This window comes from Scyliorhinus torazame, chromosome 16 (genome assembly GCF_047496885.1).
Source record: "Scyliorhinus torazame isolate Kashiwa2021f chromosome 16, sScyTor2.1, whole genome shotgun sequence".
NCBI classification, from domain to species: Eukaryota; Metazoa; Chordata; class Chondrichthyes; order Carcharhiniformes; family Scyliorhinidae; genus Scyliorhinus; species Scyliorhinus torazame.
In genome coordinates this window covers 145,706,316-145,728,146 of record NC_092722.1, presented here as the reverse complement: position 1 = coordinate 145,728,146, position 21,831 = coordinate 145,706,316, and the positions used below count along the sequence as shown (strand labels likewise).

Here is a 21,831-nt window from a genome sequence, read left to right as displayed (position 1 = left end):
AACCACCCCCTCACACTCCACCCCCTCACACTCCATCCCCCTCACACTCCATCCCCCTCACACTCCATCCCCTTCACACTCCATCCCCCTCACACTCCATCCCCCTCACACTCCATGCCTCTCGCACTCAACCCCCGCCCCACAGTTCACACCCCACCGCCTCACAGTCCACCCCCTCACACTCCACCCCCCTCACACTCCACCCCCCTCACACTCCACCCCCCTCACACTCCACCCCCCTCACACTCCACCCCCCTCACACTCCACCCCCTCTCACACTCCACCCCCTCACACTCCACCCCCTCTCATACTCCACCCCCTCTCATACTCCACCCCCTCTCACACTCCATCCCCCTCACACTCCACCCCCTCACACACCACCCCCTCACACACCACCCCCTCACACTCCACCCCCTCACACTCCACCCCCTCACACTCCACCCCCTCACACTCCACCCCCTGACACTCCACTCCCCTCACACTCCACCCCCTCACACTCCACCCCCTCACACTCCACCCCCTCACACTCCACCCCCTCACACTCCACCCCCTCACACTCCACCCTCCTCACACCACCCCCTCACACTCCACCCCCTCACACTCCATCCCCCTCACACTCCATCCCCCTCAAACCCAACCCCCCCCCACAGTTCACACCCCACCACCCCCACAGTCTACACCCTCACAGTCTACCCCCTCACAGTCTACCCCCTCACACTCCACCCCCCTCACACTCCACCCCCTCACACTCCACCCCCTCACACTCCACACCCTCACACACCACCCCCCTCACACACCACCCCCCTCACACTCCACCCCCCTCACACTCCACCCCCTCACACTCCACCCCCCTCACACTCCACCCCCTCACACTCCACCCCCCTCACACTCCACCCCCCTCACACTCCACCCCCCTCACACTCCATCCCCCTCACACTCCATCCCCCTCACACTCCATCCCCCTCACACTCCATCCCCCTCACACTCCATCCCCCTCACACTCCATCCCCCTCACACTCCATCCCCCTCACACTCCATCCCCCTCACACTCCATCCCCCTCACACTCCGTCCCCCTCACACTCCGTCCCCCTCACACTCCGTCCCCCTCACACTCCGTCCCCCTCACACTCCGTCCCCCTCACACTCCGTCCCCCTCACACTCCGTCCCCCTCACACTCCGTCCCCCTCACACTCCGTCCCCCTCACACTCCGTCCCCCTCACACTCCATCCCCCTCACACTCCATCCCCCTCACACTCCGTCCCCCTCACACTCCGTCCCCCTCACACTCCGTCCCCCTCACACTCAACCCCCCCCCCACAGTTCACACCCCACCACCCCCACAGTCTACACCCTCACAGTCTACCCCCTCACACTCCACCCCCTCACACTCCACCCCCTCACACTCCACCCCCTCACACTCCACCCCCTCACACTCCGTCCCCCTCACACTCAACCCCCCCCCACAGTTCACACCCCACCACCCCCACAGTCTACACCCTCACAGTCTACCCCCTCACACTCCACCCCCTCACACTCCACCCCTCACACTCCACCCCCTCACACTCCACCCCCTCACACTCCACCCCCTCACACTCCACCCCCTCACACTCCACCCCCTCATACTCCACCCCCTCATACTCCACCCCCTCACACTCCACCCCCCTCACACTCCACCCCCCTCACACTCCATCCCCCTCACACTCCATCCCCCTCACACTCCATCCCCCTCACACTCCATCCCCCTCACACTCCATCCCCCTCACACTCCATCCCCCTCACACTCCATCCCCCTCACACTCCATCCCCCTCACACTCCATCCCCCTCACACTCCACCCCCCTCACACTCCACCCCCTCACACTCCACCCCCTCACACTCCACCCCCTCACACTCCACCCCCCTCACACTCCACCTCCCTCACACTCCACCCCCTCACACTCCACCCCCCTCACACTCCACCCCCCTCACACTCCATCCCCCTCACACTCCATCCCCCTCACACTCCATCCCCCTCACACTCCATCCCCCTCACACTCCATCCCCCTCACACTCCATCCCCCTCACACTCCATCCCCCTCACACTCCATCCCCCTCACACTCCACCCCCTCACACTCCACCCCCTCACACTCCACCCCCTCACACTCCACCCCCTCACACTCCATCCCACTCACACTCCACCCCACTCGCACTCCACCCCCCTCACACTCCACCCCCCTCACACTCCACCCCCTCACACTCCACCCCCTCACACTCCACCCCCTCACACTCCACCCCCTCACACTCCACCCCCTCACACTCCACCCCCTCACACTCCACCCCCTCACACTCCACCCCCTCACACTCCAGCCCCTCACACTCCAGCCCCTCACACTCCAGCCCCTCACACTCCAGCCCCTCACACTCCACCCCCTCACACTCCACCCCCTCACACTCCACCCCCTCACACTCCACCCCCTCACACTCCACCCCCTCACACTCCACCCCCTCACACTCCACCCCCTCACACTCCACCCCCTCACACTCCACCCTCTCACACTCCACCCTTTCACACTCCACCCCCTCACACTCCACCCCCTCACACTCCACCCCCTCACACTCCACCCCCTCACACTCCACCCCCTCACACTCCACCCCCTCACACTCCACCCCCTCACACTCCACCCCCTCACACTCCATCCCCCTCACACTCCATCCCCCTCACACTCCATCCCCCTCACACTCCATCCCCCTCACACTCCATCCCCCTCACACTCCATCCCCCTCACACTCCATCCCCCCCCCACAGTTCACACCCCACCGCCTCACAGTCCACCACCCCCACAGTCTACCCCCTCACACTCCACCCCCTCACACTCCACCCCCTCACACTCCACCCCCTCACACTCCACCCCCTCACACTCCATCCCCCTCACACTCCATCCCCCTCACACTCCATCCCCCTCACACTCCATCCCCCTCACACTCCATCCCCCTCACACTCCATCCCCCTCACACTCCATCCCCTCACACTCCATCCCCCTCACACTCCATCCCCCTCACACTCCATCCCCCTCACACACCACCCCCTCACACACCACCCCCTCACACACCACCCCCTCACACACCACCCCCTGACACACCACCCCCTCACACTCCTCCCCCTCACACTCCACCCCCTCACACTCCACCCCCTCACATTCAACCCCCATCACACTCCACCCCCTCACACTCCCCCCTCACACCCCCCTCACACTCCACTGCCTGACACTCCACTGCCTCGTACTCCACTCCCCACCCCCCCACAGTTCACACACCACCGCCTCACAGTCCACCACCCACAGTCCAGCACCCTCACAGTCCACACCCTCCCACTGCCCCCTCCACCCCCTCACACTCCACTCCCCCCCCACCCCCCCAGTTCACACACCACCGCCTCAACAGTCCACCACCCCCACAGTTCACACTCGCACACCCCACCACCTCACAGTCCAGCACCCTCACAGTCCACACCCCCAAACTTCCCCTCCACTCCCTCACAAACGACCCCGCGTGTTAATCGATACGTGCCTTAAGGTGTTCTCCAAGGCCAGAAGATCACCGTCCTGGAACTGCTCGTTCACTCCGCCGCCGCCCAGCTCCAACCCCTTCCGGCCTGTTGCTCGTGTTAACCTTAGTTTTATTAGCTCTAATTCTGTCACCTTTGCTCATGAGTCACCAGGTATCTTTCTGATACCGCCACGTGGTTCAAGTCCAAGTCATGATTAATAATGCAACACACCGCTTAGTAAGAGCTAAATCAACGCCCATTTATTATATACAGCAATAAATACTTATACAATAATCCTACTTCTAGACTACTACCTACCACTAAAGGCCAATACTTAACTTTGGAAATGGCCCACCAGGTCAGGGAAATGAATGTCTTTCGAATTGGTTCTGAGCCTGCGGGATTCAAAGGCTGGTACAAGTCGATAGTCAGGAGCGCCTATCGGGTAGCGATCGCTGGAGTAACAGTTACGGTTTTCTTTATCGAAGGGTCTCGAAGGTTGCGAGCAGGAGAAGAAGGGTTGAGTTGAACTTGGTCCCTATTCTTATAGTCACCAGGGGCTTCCCGCCTCTCGGGGCGGACCTCGTACCTGGTTCCAAGTGATTGGGACCAAGTCCAAGCACTTGGAACCAGGTACGAGGTCCGCCCCGAGAGGCGGGAAGCCCCTGGTGACGATAAGAATAGGGGCCAAGTTCGATATGCTCCAATAATGGGGCGATTCCTTGATCCGGGGGTGGTCGTTTATCTTTCTTTGTGTCAGCCCCTGCTGGCACCGACAGGTCTGGATCGGCTTTATGTTGCTAATGTGTAGCAATTGTTCCCGGGGATGGCTGCTTAGTATGCAGATGGCTGGGTTGTTGTGATGTTGATGGCTGCAGGTATCGGTCTGGGCTGACTTCCCCAGAGGCGAATACACTGTTTTACCTGCAGCTGTCCGTTTGTGTCCTGTTGGCTGATTTTCCCATCAGCCTCTTTCGTTCGCCATTTTAAATCGGGGTTTGACCATTCTAATCGGGAATCAGCCATTTTACGTGACTACAGGCCACAGGGATGCGCGGGACAGAGGGGAAGGATCACGGGCAGGAGGACCCTCTTCTGAGGCCGGGCCACCGAAGGGCGACGCACAGAGGACAGACAGACGTCAGGACGGACAGTCATGACACAGATGACAGTGAGACGGTCGAGGGGGGTACAGCGAGCCAGGACAGTGAAGGCGACAGGACAGCCCCTCAGGACAGAGGACGTTGCGACAGACGAGGCACAGGGGCACGGCACCTGTCATGGGCCGTGGACTAAATGCACCGGGCTAAGGTTCGAGCCAGGATACCCCAGACCTGGGGACTGACGAGGACCTAGCGTCTGCGGCACTGCTGTCACCCACCACTTCAACCATCGCAGATACACTCACCTCGATTGGGCAAATACGTGATGAGGCTTCTGGGTCACTGACTGGTGGTCACCACACATCCGACCCGGCACAGCAGGTGGAGGTAGGAGCAGCCGACAGGCTGGGCGGCCCAGGCCCAGCACCCAGCTTCTGCCCAGACAGTTCCCAGGTTCCTGGACTCGCCAGACCCACCCACAGACCCGATGCATTTGCAACCCCAGGGCCAATACAACGGGATGACAGCTGTCTTCCGGCAACTGCAGACGCAGCTGGAGGAGTCCATCCGCGTCCACGAGCAGGGATGGCTGCTACCAAAGCTGACACCACATGTGTGCCATCCGCGATGGGGGCAACGGTTTCGGCCATGGGTCAGGTTCTTCAAGGCGTGGGGCTTCGTGCGCATGCGTCGTCCGTGGCCCAAGACAGGGCTGCCCTTTCACAGGCAGCCATGTCCCAGAGCCAGCTGGACATTGCCGTCGCGCTCCGGGGTCTGGCCCAGTCTCAGCAGGCCATGGCCCTGTCCCCGCAGGCCATCGCCGAGAGCATCAGCGGCCTTGCCCATGTGATGGATGGCGTTCAGCGGCCTTGCCCATGTGATGGATGGCGTCGCACAATCCCAGCGGGAGGTAGCACAGTCCCTGACCGGGATGTCGCACTCCTTGAGCTCCATCGCTGGGAATGTTCAGCCCTGTCGATTCCACAGTGGGCCTCCAGGACGGGCAGCGCCAGGTGTCGGTGGTGCAACGGCGCTTGTCTCCGCATGCACCACCGTCCCGTAGAGAGGCCCTGGGGCCACCGGGATCCCCGAGGGAGGAGGAGGTTCTGGTGCCCGTCCCGGTTACTCCAACAAGGGAGGTCCCGGAACACTCGGACGCCCCCCGTTCCGTCCCTGGTGCATCTGGTGGGCAGCGGGCAGAGCAGGCTGGCACCACGCCATCCAGCACGCCCGCCGAGCAGCCTGGCCCATCCAGGCCGGGCCGCCTCAGGAAACGCCTGCTGACGGGGAGCCACGTCGAAGGAAAGGATTTTCAGCAGTCCGCCTCCATTCCTGCTGTACTGTCTGGGGAAACACCTTGACATAGTGTTAGGGCCCGTAAGGCCAAAACGTTAGACACATAGTAAGTTGGCACGGGTGCAGGGCACAGATTAGTTATAGGGGTTAGGGCACTTGTCTTTGAATGTCACCATTATAGTTGTTCCACCAAACCTTGATGCGTCTGTCCAATGTCTGTTGCCAGAGGGGGTCGTGAGGGGGACTGGGTGACGCTGGGGGTCGAAGTTCATTACAACAGTGAGGCTGGGTGTGCCTCCCCCCCCCCCCCCCCCCCCAACCCCAAGCACGCTGTTGTCCTCAGCACACTGACGCCAGCTGCCCCACATGGACATGTGATGGACTGTCCGTGAAGCATAAAGGGAACACCGAGATGGAGGGTTCAGATATGGCCATGAGTCAGACATTCTGTAGCGATTTGGAGCTCACAGCTCATCGCAGAGCGGGTTGTCATCATCCAACATGGCACTGATCACACCCGCTGACAGAAGTAAATGTGTAACAAAATTCACGATGTGCCGCAGGTGTAGGTTGCGTGAGAGTGGTGCTGTGGGTGGTAGGGTTGTGCGATGGTGCGGGAGGTGGTGGGGTGCTGGTGGTGTCTTTGTGCACGATCGACGGTGCAAGTGCTCTGCACAACGATGCCCTCCCCCTAGTGTGTGAAATGTGCGCCGATCAACGCCTCGCATGCTCGCTGTCCCAGCCGGTGGCGTTGTGCGGCCTCCCGGCCATATCCCGAATTTGGTGGTGTCTGTGCCCCACTGCCCTCCCATCTTCCCTCTCCTCCTCCTCCTCCTCATCCTCATGTTCAGAGGTGTCGCCCTCATCGGGCTCACCTGGTGCATCCTCCTCCATGACATCGCCGGTCATCGTTGGGCAATGTTGTGCAAAACGCAGCAGGCCACAAAAATTCTTCCGACCCTGTCTGGGTGGTATTGCAGAGCTCCTCCAGAGTGGTCCAGGCACCGGAATCTCATTTTGAGGAGACCAAAGCGCACCTCCACAACACCCCTGGTTGCAGCATGGGCCTCATTATAGCAGGTCTCCATGTGGATCTGTGGCTTCCGTGTAGGCGTTATCAGCCACGGCCACAACGGTTAAGCCCTGTCGCCCAGCAATCGGCCCCTCATCCGGGGTGGGCGGCCCTCGAAAATAGAGGGTATGAATGACTGCGCCGGTATGAAGGCGTCATGCACGCTGCCCGGATATTGGGCGCACACGTGCATTATTCTCATTCAATGGTCGCAGACCACCTGGACGTTCATAGAATAGTTCCCCTTCCTGTTTTGGAAAACGTCCCTGTTCTCCGAGGGTGGACGCAGGTTGACGTGCACCCCATCAGTGACGCCCTGAAACATTGGGATCCCGGCCACTGAGGCGAATTCCGCTGCCCTGGCAGACTGGTGTGCGTGGTCCTCCGGGAAATCAACGTATCTTTCCGCGACGGCATAGAGGCCGTCGGTAACGGCCCGGACGCATCGGTGCACCGATGTCTGAGAGATTCCAGAGTTTCTGCTTGACGCCTGGAAGGACCCCGTTGCAAAAAAATTGAGGGCATCGGTGACCTTGACTCTCACCGGTATGGTATGTCCTTCCCCCCCCATTCCACGTGGTGTCAGGTGCGCCATTAGGTGACATATATGTGCCACCGTCTTACGGCTCAATCTGAGTCTCCTCCTGCATTCCGCGTTCCTAAGGTCCTGGAACGAAAGGCGGTCCCGGTAGACACAAGGCCGCATGGGGTGCCTCCGCCGCCTTGGGCCGACCATTGTCACCCTACGCCTCCTCTTGGACCTGTCTGGCGTGAAGGCCTGCAGCAGAAGCGCCTGGCACGGGGCCCTCTGCAGCCAGTCCCTCTGCTGCATCCGCCACTGCAGCAGCTTCTCTGAACCGCCTGGGTCGGCCACTCCGAATGGCTATCTGCAGGGCAGCCGCTGCCACCACGGCGGCAAACATTGATGGCTGTTGTGCAAACATTACGAACTAGACGTGGGTGGGGGGGGGGTTGGGAGGAGAGACAATGACATTTGTAAGGAGGGCATTTTGGCATGTAGGCAGCCAGGGCCCTTTGGATACAAGGGTGCACCGGCTGCCTGGTTACGGTTCATTCACGCAAGCACCCTTACACCTGCCCACAGTATGTGTCTCCCGCCCAGTTCACCCTGTCCCTCCTCATTGCAGCGCAGGCAGCCTCAGCCCATCACCATGACCTCAACTTGCAAGCATGTCTTTGCCACCTTCCTGCCATGGCACTCCAGCTGGGGTGTCGGTCCCGCGGGCACTCTTGGCGGCCCCCCCCAGACAGAATGGTGGCATCATTTGCCCCACCCCTCCCCTTCCCTCTACTCCTTCCCCCACCCCCTCCCCCTTCCCGCTACTTCCCCAACCCCTCCCCTTCCCTCTACTCCTTCCCCCACCCCTCCCCCTCCCTCTACTCCTTCCCCACCCCCTCCCCCTTTTCCTTCCCCCACCCCCTCCTTCCCTGACCCCCTCCCCTTCCCTCTACTCCTTCCCCCAACCCCTCCCTCTTCCCTCTCCTCCTTCCCCCAACTCCTCCCTCTTCCCTCTACTCCTTCCCCCACCCCCTTCCCCCTTCTCATTCCCCCAACCCCTCCCCCTCCGTCAACTTCCCCCACCCCTTCTCCTTCTCCCACCCCCTCCCCTACCCTCTGCTCCTTCCCCCACCCCCTCCCTCTTCCCTCTACTTCCCCCAACCCCTCTCCTTCCCTCTACTCCTTCCTCCACCCCCTCCACCCCCTCCCCTTCCCTCTACTCCTTCCCCAACCCCTCCCTCTTCCCTCTACTCCTTCCCCACCTCCTCCCTCTTCCCACTACTTCCCCCAACCCCTTCCCTCTACTCCTTCCTCCACCCCCTCCCCTTTCCTCTACTCCTTCCCCCACCCCCTCCACCTTCCCTCCACTCCTTCCCCCACCTCCTCCCTCTTCCCTCTACTCCTTCCCCCAACCCCTCCCTCTTCCCTCTACTCCTTCCCCCACCCCCTCCTCCTTAGCCCTATACCCACCTTCCCCCCCCCCCCCCCCATTGGGGAATCGCAGCATACACATCAGAAACCCCTCCACATCACCGGCCGTGGATGCAGCTTCCTGCTTCCTGGGGTGATCCTGCCCACTCACCTCCCTTATCCACATAATCAGCCAGCACGACTGGCTGACAAATTTATTTAGTAGGGGTGAATGGCGACGGCGTGACCTGGGGTCACCCCGTAGGGACCTTGGCCCATCCGGGCTGCTGAATAGCGGGGGGCAGGGAGAATCGCATATATTACTTGGGCGATTCTCCGGCATGCGCGGCGCACACCTCGATGACGCCATTCTTGCCAGTTGGGAGAATGGAAGATCGGCGTCGGACCGGCGCCGCGGGAAAAAGTGGCGTGCTCGGCAATTCTCCCAAACGGCGTGGCATGGGAGAATCGCGCCCAGAGTTCTGGGAAAAATGAAAATGGTCGTTTCCAAGGAGGATGGGTTCAAGCGTTGGGGGTTTCATTTGAGCTGAAGGATGATGACAGCAGATTTAAAGGAGAGAGGGACAGCACCTGTGGAGAATGAGCCATTTAGGGGGAAGGTGGATGTGAGCCATTTAGGGGGAAGTTGGATGATCAGTTCAGTGGGAACAGGAAGTAGGTTTCATGGACAAGGCAAGCCCAGAGAAACCATGAAGGGAAATGGGAGAGAAAGTTGAGAGTTCACGGTTAGGTAGGCAGGAGCATTTTAGAAAGTTTGTCCAGCGGATGGAAGGGAGAGGTGTGGCTGAGGCAACTAATCGGATTGTCTCACTCTTGGTGACCCAGAAGTCCATGAGCTCCGTGCTCTTAAGTTGGAGGTGAGGGTGGAGAGGGAAGAGGGGTTTAAGAAGACAGTTTGTTTGGGATCAGTGGATGATTCACATATGCATACCTCATTTCTAGCATCTGCTCCTGTATCCTTTAAGGAATGATTCTGGCATCTAGACTGTATTCCGTATGTGCCAACTATAACTCAGTAATAGTACTCTCACTTCTGAGTCAGAAGTTTGCAGTTTAAGTCTCAAAACCTGAGGAGGAATTTTCATGTAGTACGACATTTCTTCCTGCATTGTTGAAGCTGCTACCTTTGGATGTGATGTTTAAAGGAAGGCAGTGGTATTGTAGCTTGATTTGCAATCCAGAGACCCGGTGAAATTTGAATTCAATTAAAAACTGGAAGTCTAATGATGACCATGAAGCATTGTTGATTGTCATAAAACCCCATCTCGTACACTAATGTGCTTTAGGGCAGGAGATCTCATTCTTGCCTGGCCTAGATGTGACTCTAGATCCTCAACAGGGTGGCTGGCTCTTAAATGCCCTCAGAGATGGGCTATAAATACTGGCCCAACCAGCAATGCCCACATCCCATGAATGGATAAAAGAAAAAAATTGCACGAAGACTAAACCTACCCCCTCAGGTGGGTGTAAAATATCCCACAAGTCTGTGCATAGAATAACAGCGGAATTCACCTTGTATCTTGGCCAATAATCAACTTCTAAAACATCACCAGAAACGTTGCTCTTTGTGGGCACTCACTCTGCACAAATTGGTGGTTGTGTTTTGTACATTACATCTGTGACTGCATTTTAAATGTATTTAATTGTAAGACACTTTGGTATGTCCTGATATGGTGAAATATAAGTCACAATCTTTTTATTTTTATCATAGCGTGGCACACAGACCTTCATCCTCTTCACTTACTTTAAAAAAAAATATAGAGTACCTAATTATTTTTTTCCAATTATGGGGCAATTTAACATGGCCAATCCACCTACCCTGCACATCTATGGGTTGTGGGGGTGAAACACACACAGACACAGGGAGAATGTGCAAACTCCACACGGACAGTGGACCGGGATCGAACTCGGGTCCTCCGCGCCATAGGCAGCAGTACTAACCGCTGCCCGCTCTTCACACTTTTAATGGGGTATCGGAATACAGATAACACAGTAAAGTGCCAGTTCAATCTCCCAAAGTATACCACCACTGTATAAATTGGAGGCTGGATTGACAAGCCACACAATAGGAGGCACCAAGGGAAAGCATGATGGTCTTTAACATTAGGGAGATTGTTCGAAATATTTTTTATCAATGTTGGGAAATGTGCAGTATAATTTGGGGAAAAGTGAGGGAATGCCTATGAGAAGGCATAGCAGGATTTTTCCTGAATGTGAACTGTGGTATTTCTGGAGCTTTGTCAGCAAAAAATTGAGTTCAGTTCCTTGCCAAAGGGGAACCATGATAGTAAGACTCATTTAGCTGAAGGTCTCCCTTGTGAGCTCTGCCCACAGCTGGCTAGCATCTGGCACAACTCAGTTATTGCTTTGTGAGGGAAGTGCAACCTCATCTAGCATCGACGCATTGTTAGGTTGAAGTAGAGGTGTGGGTACCAGTGGATGGGGGAATGTTGTCTTGGGAGAATTGGGAGCTAAAAGAAGAAAATAGAGTATTAGATGAAAAAGATTGTAAATGTATAAAACTAAACAGTCAAATCAATGTTTTTTTCCACCCGCAATATTTTCTATCTAAAAAGCTACCTTGTTCAAATTTTTGAATACAATTACTGAACCAGAAGTGCTCAAAGGATTAATATAGTTTAAAAATAACTCTTGGCTGGTGTTGGGACAGAACGGGGTGATTGTTTAAACACTTATAAGGACCAGTGATTTGTTCATGTAGGTTGCCAAGAAGAAAAACACAAGCCACTGCAAGCAAGTGACAGCAGCTCTGCAAAGCCCTATTGGTACCATACAAGTATCCGGCTGTGAAGAAGGCATTCACTCCATTGAGCTCCAAGAGGGTTTTGTACCCAAGGACAGGTGTGTATGTTATGAATGGCCTTCATATATTTGATTGATTAAATTATTGACAGAGAAGAAAAGAGCTCCATGTCATAACATATTTGATCAAACCAACGCTCTTTTTATCAAATAATAAAGCAAGTGCTTACGTTGAATTAATGAACAGGTTTTAAAGAAAAAATCTCTGAAGCAACACAAGTCAATTGTTTAAATATCTGTGTGTGTGGTTTGCTGTCACTGAGTCCTTATCTTATCTGCGTTCTTACTAGAAGTGAAGTTGAAGCCAACATAAGTTATTCACTAAATTAAATGGAAAATCTTCTTGATGATCATTTTGTAACATGAAAGTTGAATCGTAAACTTTCAATCTGAAGTAATTTTAAAAAACATACCAGCACTGGAATGGCATGGCACCATTTGTGGTTGTAAGTGTCTTACAAAAGTCAAATGAATGTGCTGAAATATAGACCATAATGTTGTAAATAGAAACCGTGAAACTCATTCACAATAACTAAAATCTCCTTTAATAAACTCATCATAAATTCAAGCAATAATTGTGAATGAGAATTCTGACTGTCTGCTTAAGATTGGATTACACAAAGCTTTATATTGAAGAATAACGTCTGAGTTTGTCTTCTGTCACACATTGCAGCTGTATTCAATTGAGATCACTGAGTAAAGTATGAGAATTATTCTTTGGACAGGCATTGCTGAAAAAGTAATCTGAACAATGCATTCTGCTTTAATGCACAAACAGGCTAACAGCTTGTTATAAGGTAGTGACACCAATGATTTAAGAATTGTTGAACATATGATTGCATCGCACCACCATTTGCTCCCTGAAAACTGGATCTCACATTTAACCTTCTTGTGATTTTCATGAAGTTGCTGCATAACCTTCTGTCATATGTTTAATGGCACATAAAAATTTAGTAATTATCAGAGTAAGCACCCTTTTAATGATGTCATGGTTGTCAATGATTGTTGCGCAAACTCTGTTGCCCAGAAAGTAAATACTTCTAACTGTGGAGATTCATTCCTTCCAAGTTGTGATTTTTTTTATACTATGAAAATGTTAAATGCAATTTTTTAAAAAAAATCTTATTTTTCATTTGTCTCCTTCCTTTCAATCAAATCCTTATTTTGCTTTCTACACCTAATTTGAGTTCAATTCACTGACCGCATTTCTCTTTCTTTCTCCATCCTACTCCTTCTTTCTCAATTCCTCAACCTCATTGGCTAAGGAGATGCACTGTTCTGTTGTTCACCAATATTGTGGGATTCAGTTGCCTTCGCCGTGTCATTATCCACTGGCACCTCCACACCTCCAGAAACTTTGTGGGCAAAACCTTTCAGATCTGGTCTTTCACAATGCACAAGTACAGATATGCCACCCTGGAATCTAATAAATGTGGTCCTTTTCAGTAGCTACTGCCCGTATCTGTGCTATGCTTTAATTGGCTTGAATAAGTTGTGAGAGTGAGAATTTTGTCTTATAGCTGAACTGGAATGGATTGCAGTACATGTTTCAAGCTGAACCAATACATATAATTTTTTTGTCATAATGAAGCATTAAAGTTTTTTAAAATCTTCTATATGTTGGAAGATGCTTACTTTTGAAGTTGCTGGGATCAGTATGTTATGTTTGATCCCATTTGATGGCATGCTGAACCTTATGGCTGCATAATGTGTATTATTTTTAACTGAGGCAAACCAATATCCTCGACCCAATCATTGAAAAATCCCTTCGTAGTGTAATCTGTTCCACTAATATGCTTCATTTGGTACAGCAAGCATTTTCTTTAACATCATTGACTATTTAGGATGAAAAACAATGTCCCAGAATTTGTATAATCAGCAGATTGTGTGTAATAATTAGACTAGGTTCCTAACTGCAATATTGAGTCTGGAGTTTATGAACGTTGTTTTTCGATTGACAGTTTTTATTGGAGGACACTGCTTAACAATTACAGGATTATAGAAACATTCAGCAGCGATATCTGAGAAAAATGGTGTTTTAGATTATTTTGACATGGCTCATATTGTTAAAATGAATGACAAATTATTAATATATTAGATAACTGAGCTTTTTGTGCTCATAATTACTGGTGGAGTGCGGTTAAATTATTAGGATTCTGAGTTCAGAAGGATGTATATCTGAAAGTAGCCAGTTGATATACGGCAGACAGTTCTAAAATTGAAAATCTTAGTCATTGAGATGTTCAGTTGTTTTTTAATTTAACATACTTCCTAAAATAGTTATATAATTAAATATATAAGGAAGACTATTTTAAAATCTTTGTATTTTATTTCTCTAGTGTTTTCATTATTTCTAAGGCACAAAGTAGGTGAACATGGAGCTAAATTCATCTTTCATCATTTCTTTAGAGGCTAAAAAAGGCTATGTTCGACTGGGCAGTTGGCTAGTTTACTAACAAATAAGTGCCTTGAGATCTATGACTATTCTTAAAATGATATTCTTTAAGCGTTTTGGGCAATAAGCAGAGACAGAACTGGCAGCGGTTGAATAAACTCGGTTTGTTCTCACTGGAACGACGGAGGTTGAGGGGCGACCTGATAGAGGTCTACAAAATTATGAGGGACATAGACAGTCAGAGGCTTTTTCCCAGGCTAGAGGGGTCAATTACTAGGAGGCATAGGTTTAAGGTGCGAGGGACAAGGTTTAGAGGAGATGTACGAGGCAAGTGTTTTACACAGAGGGTAGTGGGTGCCTAGAACTCGCTACCGGAGGAGGTGGTGGAAGCAGGGACGATAGTGATGTTTAAGGGGAATCTTGACAAATACATGAATAGGATGGGAATAGAGGGATACGGACCCAGGAAGTGTAGAAGATTTTAGTTTAGACGGGCAGCATGGTCGGCACAGGCTTGGAGGGCCGAAGGGCCTGATCCTGTGCTTTACTTTTCTTTCTTCTTTGTTCATTCGTGGCAAAAATTGAAGACCCACACTTGACATTTGACACGCATGAAATTTTCATCTCTTAACCAGTGTCGTTATTTCTCAACTATCAACACCAATAAACAACTATTAACAACTATCAACACCAACAAATCCCCAAAGAACACAGTACTCGACAGATAACCCTTGATAAATTCCCAAACAACATCCAGAAGACAAAAGACCCTTTTAACACAGAGATCAGGTTTAAAATCTCTAATGAGAGCAGTTATCCCTTTGAAATTACCCAGATGCTTTAGAGAGCTTGTAGAGAGATCCATGCACATCTGCTGGCTTTCACTGCAGCTCTTCTCTCTGAAAACAAAACTAAAAACTCACTCTGTAGCAGCCTGCTCAAAAATGAAAGTAAAGCAGACAGCCCAGCTCCACCCACACTCTGACATCACTGATAAACACCCATTTCTTAAAGACCCATTTCTTAAAGGTACTCTCACATGACAATGGCCAATCCACCTAACCTGCACAGCTTTGGACTGTGGGAGGAAACCGGAGCACCTGGAGGAAACCCACGCAGTCACGGAGAGAACGTGCAGACTCCGCAGATGGTGACCCAAACTGGGAATTGAACCTGGGACCCTGGAGCTGTGAAGCAAGTGTACTAACCACTGTGCTACCGTGCCGCCCAATGATGAGAAGAAGCCGTTCAAGAAGATTTTGTGACTAGATTAGAACAGGTATGATAAAAGAGGGCAGTGTCATGAGGCAGATGACAGGGGTGAGGTGATAATGAAGAACAGGATGCTCAGTGTTTTTGAGGCGGTAAAAACATTGAAAAGGATGAATAGCATGATCTATTATATAAGTTAACAAGTATATAACTGGTCATTATTTTGCAATGTTTGCTTTCTACTGTGCTCGTCATAATTTGAATTGTCGATACAGGATACAGTGAGAGAGATGATAACGTTGAGATAGTGGCAAGCACAAATTAAAAGGCTTTGGAGAGAAAAGGAGAGGCTAGACATAAAGCAGTAGTTTGTAAAGAATGAGGGGTCAAAAGAGATATTTTTACCATTAAGGGCTGCATTTTACCCCCCCCCCCCCCACACACACCAAATTAAAAAGTCAGTTGAGAACCCCCCACAAGAAAGCCAGCTACTTTGCAGCTATTTTAAGCTCAGTGGGTATTAAATCGGTTCAGGCGATTAATCGGATTCACCACCACCTGGAGAAGGAAGTCCCACCTTAGCTGGCAGCTCTGTAGTCCCAGCACCTGTAGTGCCAGGTTTGAGCGGTGGCCACTGCAAGGACGATAACCAATCCCCACAGAAGAGGCGGTTACGGAGGCTGGATTGAAGGTAGGCCAGGGGTATTGGTGGGGCCCGGCTGGCATGCCCAGCAAGTGGGCTGAGTGGGAGGGCCACCTGGTTTGAGAGGCGTGTGCGCGAAGGTTAAAGTGTCATGACATTTGTCTTTGGAGAGTGGGTGCATCCAATAAGCATAGGGAACACCGGAAGGAGATCCCCTACCCTTGTTTGACACCAGCTCACTCTGTAGAAGTTGCCGGGCTATCCGCTTGTTGTGGCTCTCCCCTTACACTGGTTAAAATGGCAAGAGCGGCGAGGTGTGATGTGTTAAGTGAGTTGGTTCAACGTTGACTGCAACTGGATGCAGTGAAACTAGAAACAGGCTAACAGGCTTCCGACACAGGAGATGGTCCAACACTGTTTTATTGAACTTGCTGATTGCTGTACATAATCTGCTGTGGGTTGACACTCTATTAATCTAACTGATAACCTCCTACTGGCTTGACCAGACTAGCTCTCTACCACATGGAGATGGTGCTCACTGGCTTGTGCACTCTAACTATCTCAGTCGCTGTGTCCTGTGCGAGAGAGAGTCTTAATGCCCTGTGGACTTTATAGTGGTGGTGTCCTGTCTGGTGATTGGTTGTTCTGTGTCGTGTGTGTTCATTGGTTATCCTGTGTGTCAATCATTGCCTGTCTACATCTCATTATATACATGAGTGGATATTATGACAAGGTGAGGCACTTAAGTGGCCTTAAAATGCCAGAATAGGCCCAAGAGCGGGTGGGAAGGCCACATGCTGCTACCGACCTTCATACCCACTGGCTGGTGAGCATAAATATGAGCCCCATAAATTCTGCCTTAATATAAAGAACAAGAGGAACAAGCTATTGAATTTGAAGTTTGCGATTCAAATAAAAATAATTGGTTTAATCAAGAGGGGAATCACACTGAAAGATGGAGATAAGTTTCATATAAAGGATTCTTTTTAATGAACTGCTGAACAATCAATTGAGATGTAGGGTGATACTGCAGGAAGCCAGAGTCTAACTGTAAACAAAAATGTTGGTTTTAACCTTGGAGAAATAAAGGTCACTTTGGGTGTCAGTATGTTACCAATAGACAGGACTTCTATTGGGAGTTGATGTAGACCTGTGTAACAGCGAGAGAAAATAATATAAACAGTTATTTAATCAAAAATGTGTCAAACAAAGATAGGAGAATAATTACGGATGATTTTTGCTTACAACAACTTAATGATGAGGCTTTCAAAGCTGTATATTTTAGGGGTGATTTTAACCCTGCCTGCCGAGTGGAAATTGCATTGGTTGGCAATTAGAATTGGCTGGATGACTGAACTGCCAAAGTTCCTCACTGCTTTTGTAGTCCTGAATGTTAAATTGCTCTTCAAAGCAACCTTCAAAAGGCACCTATGTAAAGCTGGTTTGGCCCTACTTTAAATGTACAAATCAGGAAAAGACTGGGGCGGAAGCTGAAGGAACGAGGGGAAGAATGCCTAAAGAGGACCCAGCCAGAAGAAACCTAAAAATGTGTTTCTTTTTTAACTTGACCTGCTTTCCTGTGCGGCCAGGAGAGCAGAAGTTTTCTAAATGCCATATATTTAGCCCTCCACGGCCCTTCTCCCACCGTGACCCTCCAAAAACCCCAATTAGCCTTGTGGCCACAACTCTTCTTCCACCACAATTTACTTATTCTGGATGGCAACTGACTTGCAGTTTGCAGATGAGGTCTGGGTATTAAAATTGTCCAGACTTCAAGCTGTCTCCCCCCCCCACACCCACACCGCTGGTTTAAATTGGGACTATTTTCTGTCCAGTAACTCAATCTTTCAGAGAAGATAAATTAATCCTGACGAAGAAAACATTAAGAGGACACAATGCTTTTTAAGTACATATTTAAAAGCACGCAAGTAAATGCATAGTGTGAAGAAACAGATATTTAATATTATTTAGACTTCAATAATCAAATAATTTGATGACATATAGGATAAAACAAATGACATTTTGAAGCAAGTATGGTAATAGAAGGTTGAAGTTAGAAAATATGCAAATATATGGTAACAGACCCTGAAACAATGGAGGGATATTAACTCGCAAAAATGGTGAGATGGGTTGTGGGGAACTAAAAGCATAAAGAAATCTCATTACTTGAACCTGCTCACATTTGGTTTTAAAGTAGATGGGACCGTGAGTGGGCGATACCGGATAGCTCATTTACATGTTCTAATGAGCTTACTAACTTGGATATTTTCTCTCCTAGTTTTAATGATGGAACCTTAATATTTAAATCTGGCAGCTAAAAAGATAGGTGGGGTGGAGAGGGGATAATTCCTGCTTCATGGAACAGATAAATGTTTTTCTAGCGCTGCTTGTGGGTCAGCAGGAGCAGAATGGGTTCCACGACTTCACAACTGCCTAGGATCATGCGACCTGAAGCCATTGCACTGAGCCTGGGTGGTGTTCTTCATACTAATCTAATCTGTATTAAGACCAGACTTCAGATGGAGCTAATTGGTAAAACCATGTGCTCTAAATTAAAAGGGTGAAAATAGCATTCGGAGCACATTTTATTGAAACCCAACTCTCTGATTAGCAGTTTCATGGCAGAATGTAGCAGGCAGTGCTTCACCAATAGAAGGTATAAATCATATAAACACCAATTCAGTACACTTTTTGACGAGAAGACAAGATGAAGTTACAATTGTCCTGACACAAATTGCCCCAATTGAGCCAATGTGGCAGTTCAGTGCCAGGTATATTACCATTATTATTGTTATCTTCTTTTAACTTCTAGCTTAAAGAAACCTAAAATTGAATAATGATGATGTAATCTTTGGTTTGCTTACACATCAAAATAACATTTTGCCACCTGTGCAATGTATGTATTGCAAAACAAACTCTGGGAGCAGTTGTATAAACAGATAGTGATTGCAGTTTTCTAAATTTCCACATAAAAATGAACGACAGCTAAGTTGAAATATCTCTTGTCTGCAGCCTGTAACACTATGCAGCTTGAAACAATGTGTCCACGTCACAACCATTTATTGGAGGAAAAATATTGTGAGGGTGGCAATTTTAGGCCGCAATATCTGGTGTCTGATTACCCCTGGCACTGTGCCGACAGCCAAATTGGAAGCTGATGTCCAGAGTATCTGCCTGAAATTGACATTAAATATGCAAATGAGGGCCCTAACACTAGTTTTGAGATCCCATTCAAAAGTTAGCATCAACTGGAGAATGTGCTCTGTGAGCTCTTGTTATTTTTTTTGGGGGGGAGGGGGACAGTATACAAAGACCTAATCAGTAATTCATTCAAAAGACCATTCACTAAATGATAAGTCAATTTTAAAAAATTGTTGCTTCCGTGGAGCCAATGGCACAACAACGCTCCTGCTTGCTGCACCAAAATACCGAGGCTACAACTAATCTTGGGTCATCCCACCCCAGCAATTATCTATAGGCTAACTTTTGCCAAACTGACCATATTTCTCAAGACCCTGATTGGAGAGTTTGAACAGACAATAAATTGGTAGCTGCCTTTCACTATTTTTTGGGACTGAGGCCCAAGGCCGAATTCAAATGAGTGGGCTGTGTTTCTGATCTCCCATTCCAGGTCCAGTGCCCGTTTTACGCACGTTTCCAACACATAAATTTGTCCTCTGGAGATTTTCAAATTGGGTAACAATTGCTTAAGGTTTATTTTCTTTGAGCTCGATGCATGATATAAATCCCCCCCCCCCCCGATTATGTCATTATCTTGTACTTCCCACTATTTATCCACTTTTCCAAATATATAGTCATGGGAAGCAATGTGTCATTTATTTTTCTCGCTGGAGTCGGACCCATTTTTGAGGGTCTCCGTCGAAGTAAATGCAAATGAATTAGAATGATCTTTTTATTAGATACTCATTATAGAGGGACCCCCTTTTCTAGATTGTATACAGAAATGATTCTTTTGCTCCAAAACAGCAAAGGCTAGTAAATCTGAAAGTAACTGCAAATAATAAAATAAAATTGCAATTGTTTTGATATGGAAATGCCTAAAATAACTTGTTTCCCTTGACAACTTTCCTAAACGAGTCCAAAAAATATCTTTTAGCTGTGCAGTTGGTGAGGCACTGAAATTTACTCATCTGACAAGAAACCCTAATCCTGTCAATTTTTGCCAAGGTAGAGAATCCCCCTTGACAAAATGTTGAAGTGCTGACAAACGAATGACTTGCGATCCATGTCTGCTCATGGGAAGTCCATTTTTAAGCCTTTAGGACAATAGCCAGAGGCAAGGTTGAAATACAGAACCTTGCAGGTGAAAAGCAGCAGTTAGTTATGTAGAAAATATCTAATATCAGTGACTGTAAAGAAGCCACCATGATATGATATGTTGGATTTAATGAAATATGATATATTGTTATGTATTACTATTAGAAAAGAAATGTTAGCAGGTGTTATCCTAAAACAACTTAATTGTTGAAAATAAAAAGTAATTTAGCACATTCATAGACAATTTAACACTGTCGCAGGTTATATTACAAACTTCCCTTACCAGTCCGCCTGCTCTTTCTATTTATTAAAACTTTTCATGCAGTAAAAACATTTTACTTGTTAATGAGGAAAAATGGAAGAATTAATGACATAGAGTTGGATCTTCCAAGATGTCTCCTGTAACCATGCAAAACCATCTCCCTTTTCCTGTATGTAGTTTAATTTCTGCGTTAAGGTTCAGTAAGCAAATGCAAATAGATTTAATGATTTGCATCAGTAGATCATTTCTCTGTATAATATCCTTTGCTATTTTGGTCAAGGACTTTTTTCTTTAGTAAGCTTCACCTATTTCCTAGAGCAAAAATTATTAATATTGGTAACATTAAGATATGTTCAAATGAGGAGAGAGATGAATTTATCATGTAGTTACAGTCAGATTGGTCCAACATCGTTACAGCCAAGTTAATTGCAGTAGAGGGTATCTGTAATGCACTATATGTGAAAGAATGCATGGGGAATTGTGAAAAAAATAATGGAATATAATGAAATGTTTTAAACAGCCTATTGAATTTAACATTTTAGGAATTCTTTTAAATATTTAGAATCATACAACTTTTTGGGTGAAACACCAGTATTACATTGAAGTCACTCCAGTTCTTTTCGACATGGTGTATCTTGCCGAATGGTTAATTTTAATAACTACATTCTTTATCTTTTGCTTCATGGAAAATATCCTGTTGAAATGGTGTTGTACGAAAAGCAATGAAATAGAGAGACTAGATGAGGGGCAGCAAGGTAGCACAGTGTCAGGGACCTGGGCTCAATTCCCAGCTTGGGTCACTGTCTGTGTGGAGTCTACATGTTCTCCTCATGTCTGTGTGGTTTCCTCGGAGTGCTGTGATTTCCTCCCACAAGTCCCGAAAGATGTGCTTGTTTGATGAATTGGACATTCTGAATTCTCCCTCAGTGTACCCGAACAGACGTCATAGTGTGGCGACTAGGGGGTTTCATAATAACTTCATTGCAGTGTTAATGAAAGCCTACTTGTGACACTAATAAAGATTATCGTTACTTGATTTCTTCATGCCTGTTCTTAATCCTTCCTATGTTCATTTTTTCTTTCTTTCTGAATTTCTTTCATTCCCTTCTTTTTTCCTTGTATGAAACAAGATCATAGAGAGGAGGGCATTAACTGAGCTCTGTTGGGTGACTTGGTTGAAAACAAAAGAAGCAACAAATTTCTAAACTCTCTCAGCATACTTATGCATTACGATTTTTAGCTAATTTCTCCAGTGTCCTGTTCTACC

The 21,831-nt window shown here is 49.0% G+C and overlaps 1 protein-coding gene across 6 annotated transcripts in view; it reads left to right on the top strand.

The window, feature by feature from the left end:
• mgmt (O-6-methylguanine-DNA methyltransferase) overlaps positions 1 to 21,831 on the top strand; it is a 735,973-nt gene that overhangs the window by 218,396 nt on the left and 495,746 nt on the right. For all 6 annotated transcript variants that reach the window (XM_072479183.1, XM_072479179.1, XM_072479180.1 and 3 more), the window contains one exon: positions 11,674 to 11,813. In XM_072479183.1, the coding sequence (XP_072335284.1) occupies positions 11,674 to 11,813 (140 nt within the window). The remainder of the gene's footprint in view (positions 1 to 11,673; positions 11,814 to 21,831) is intronic.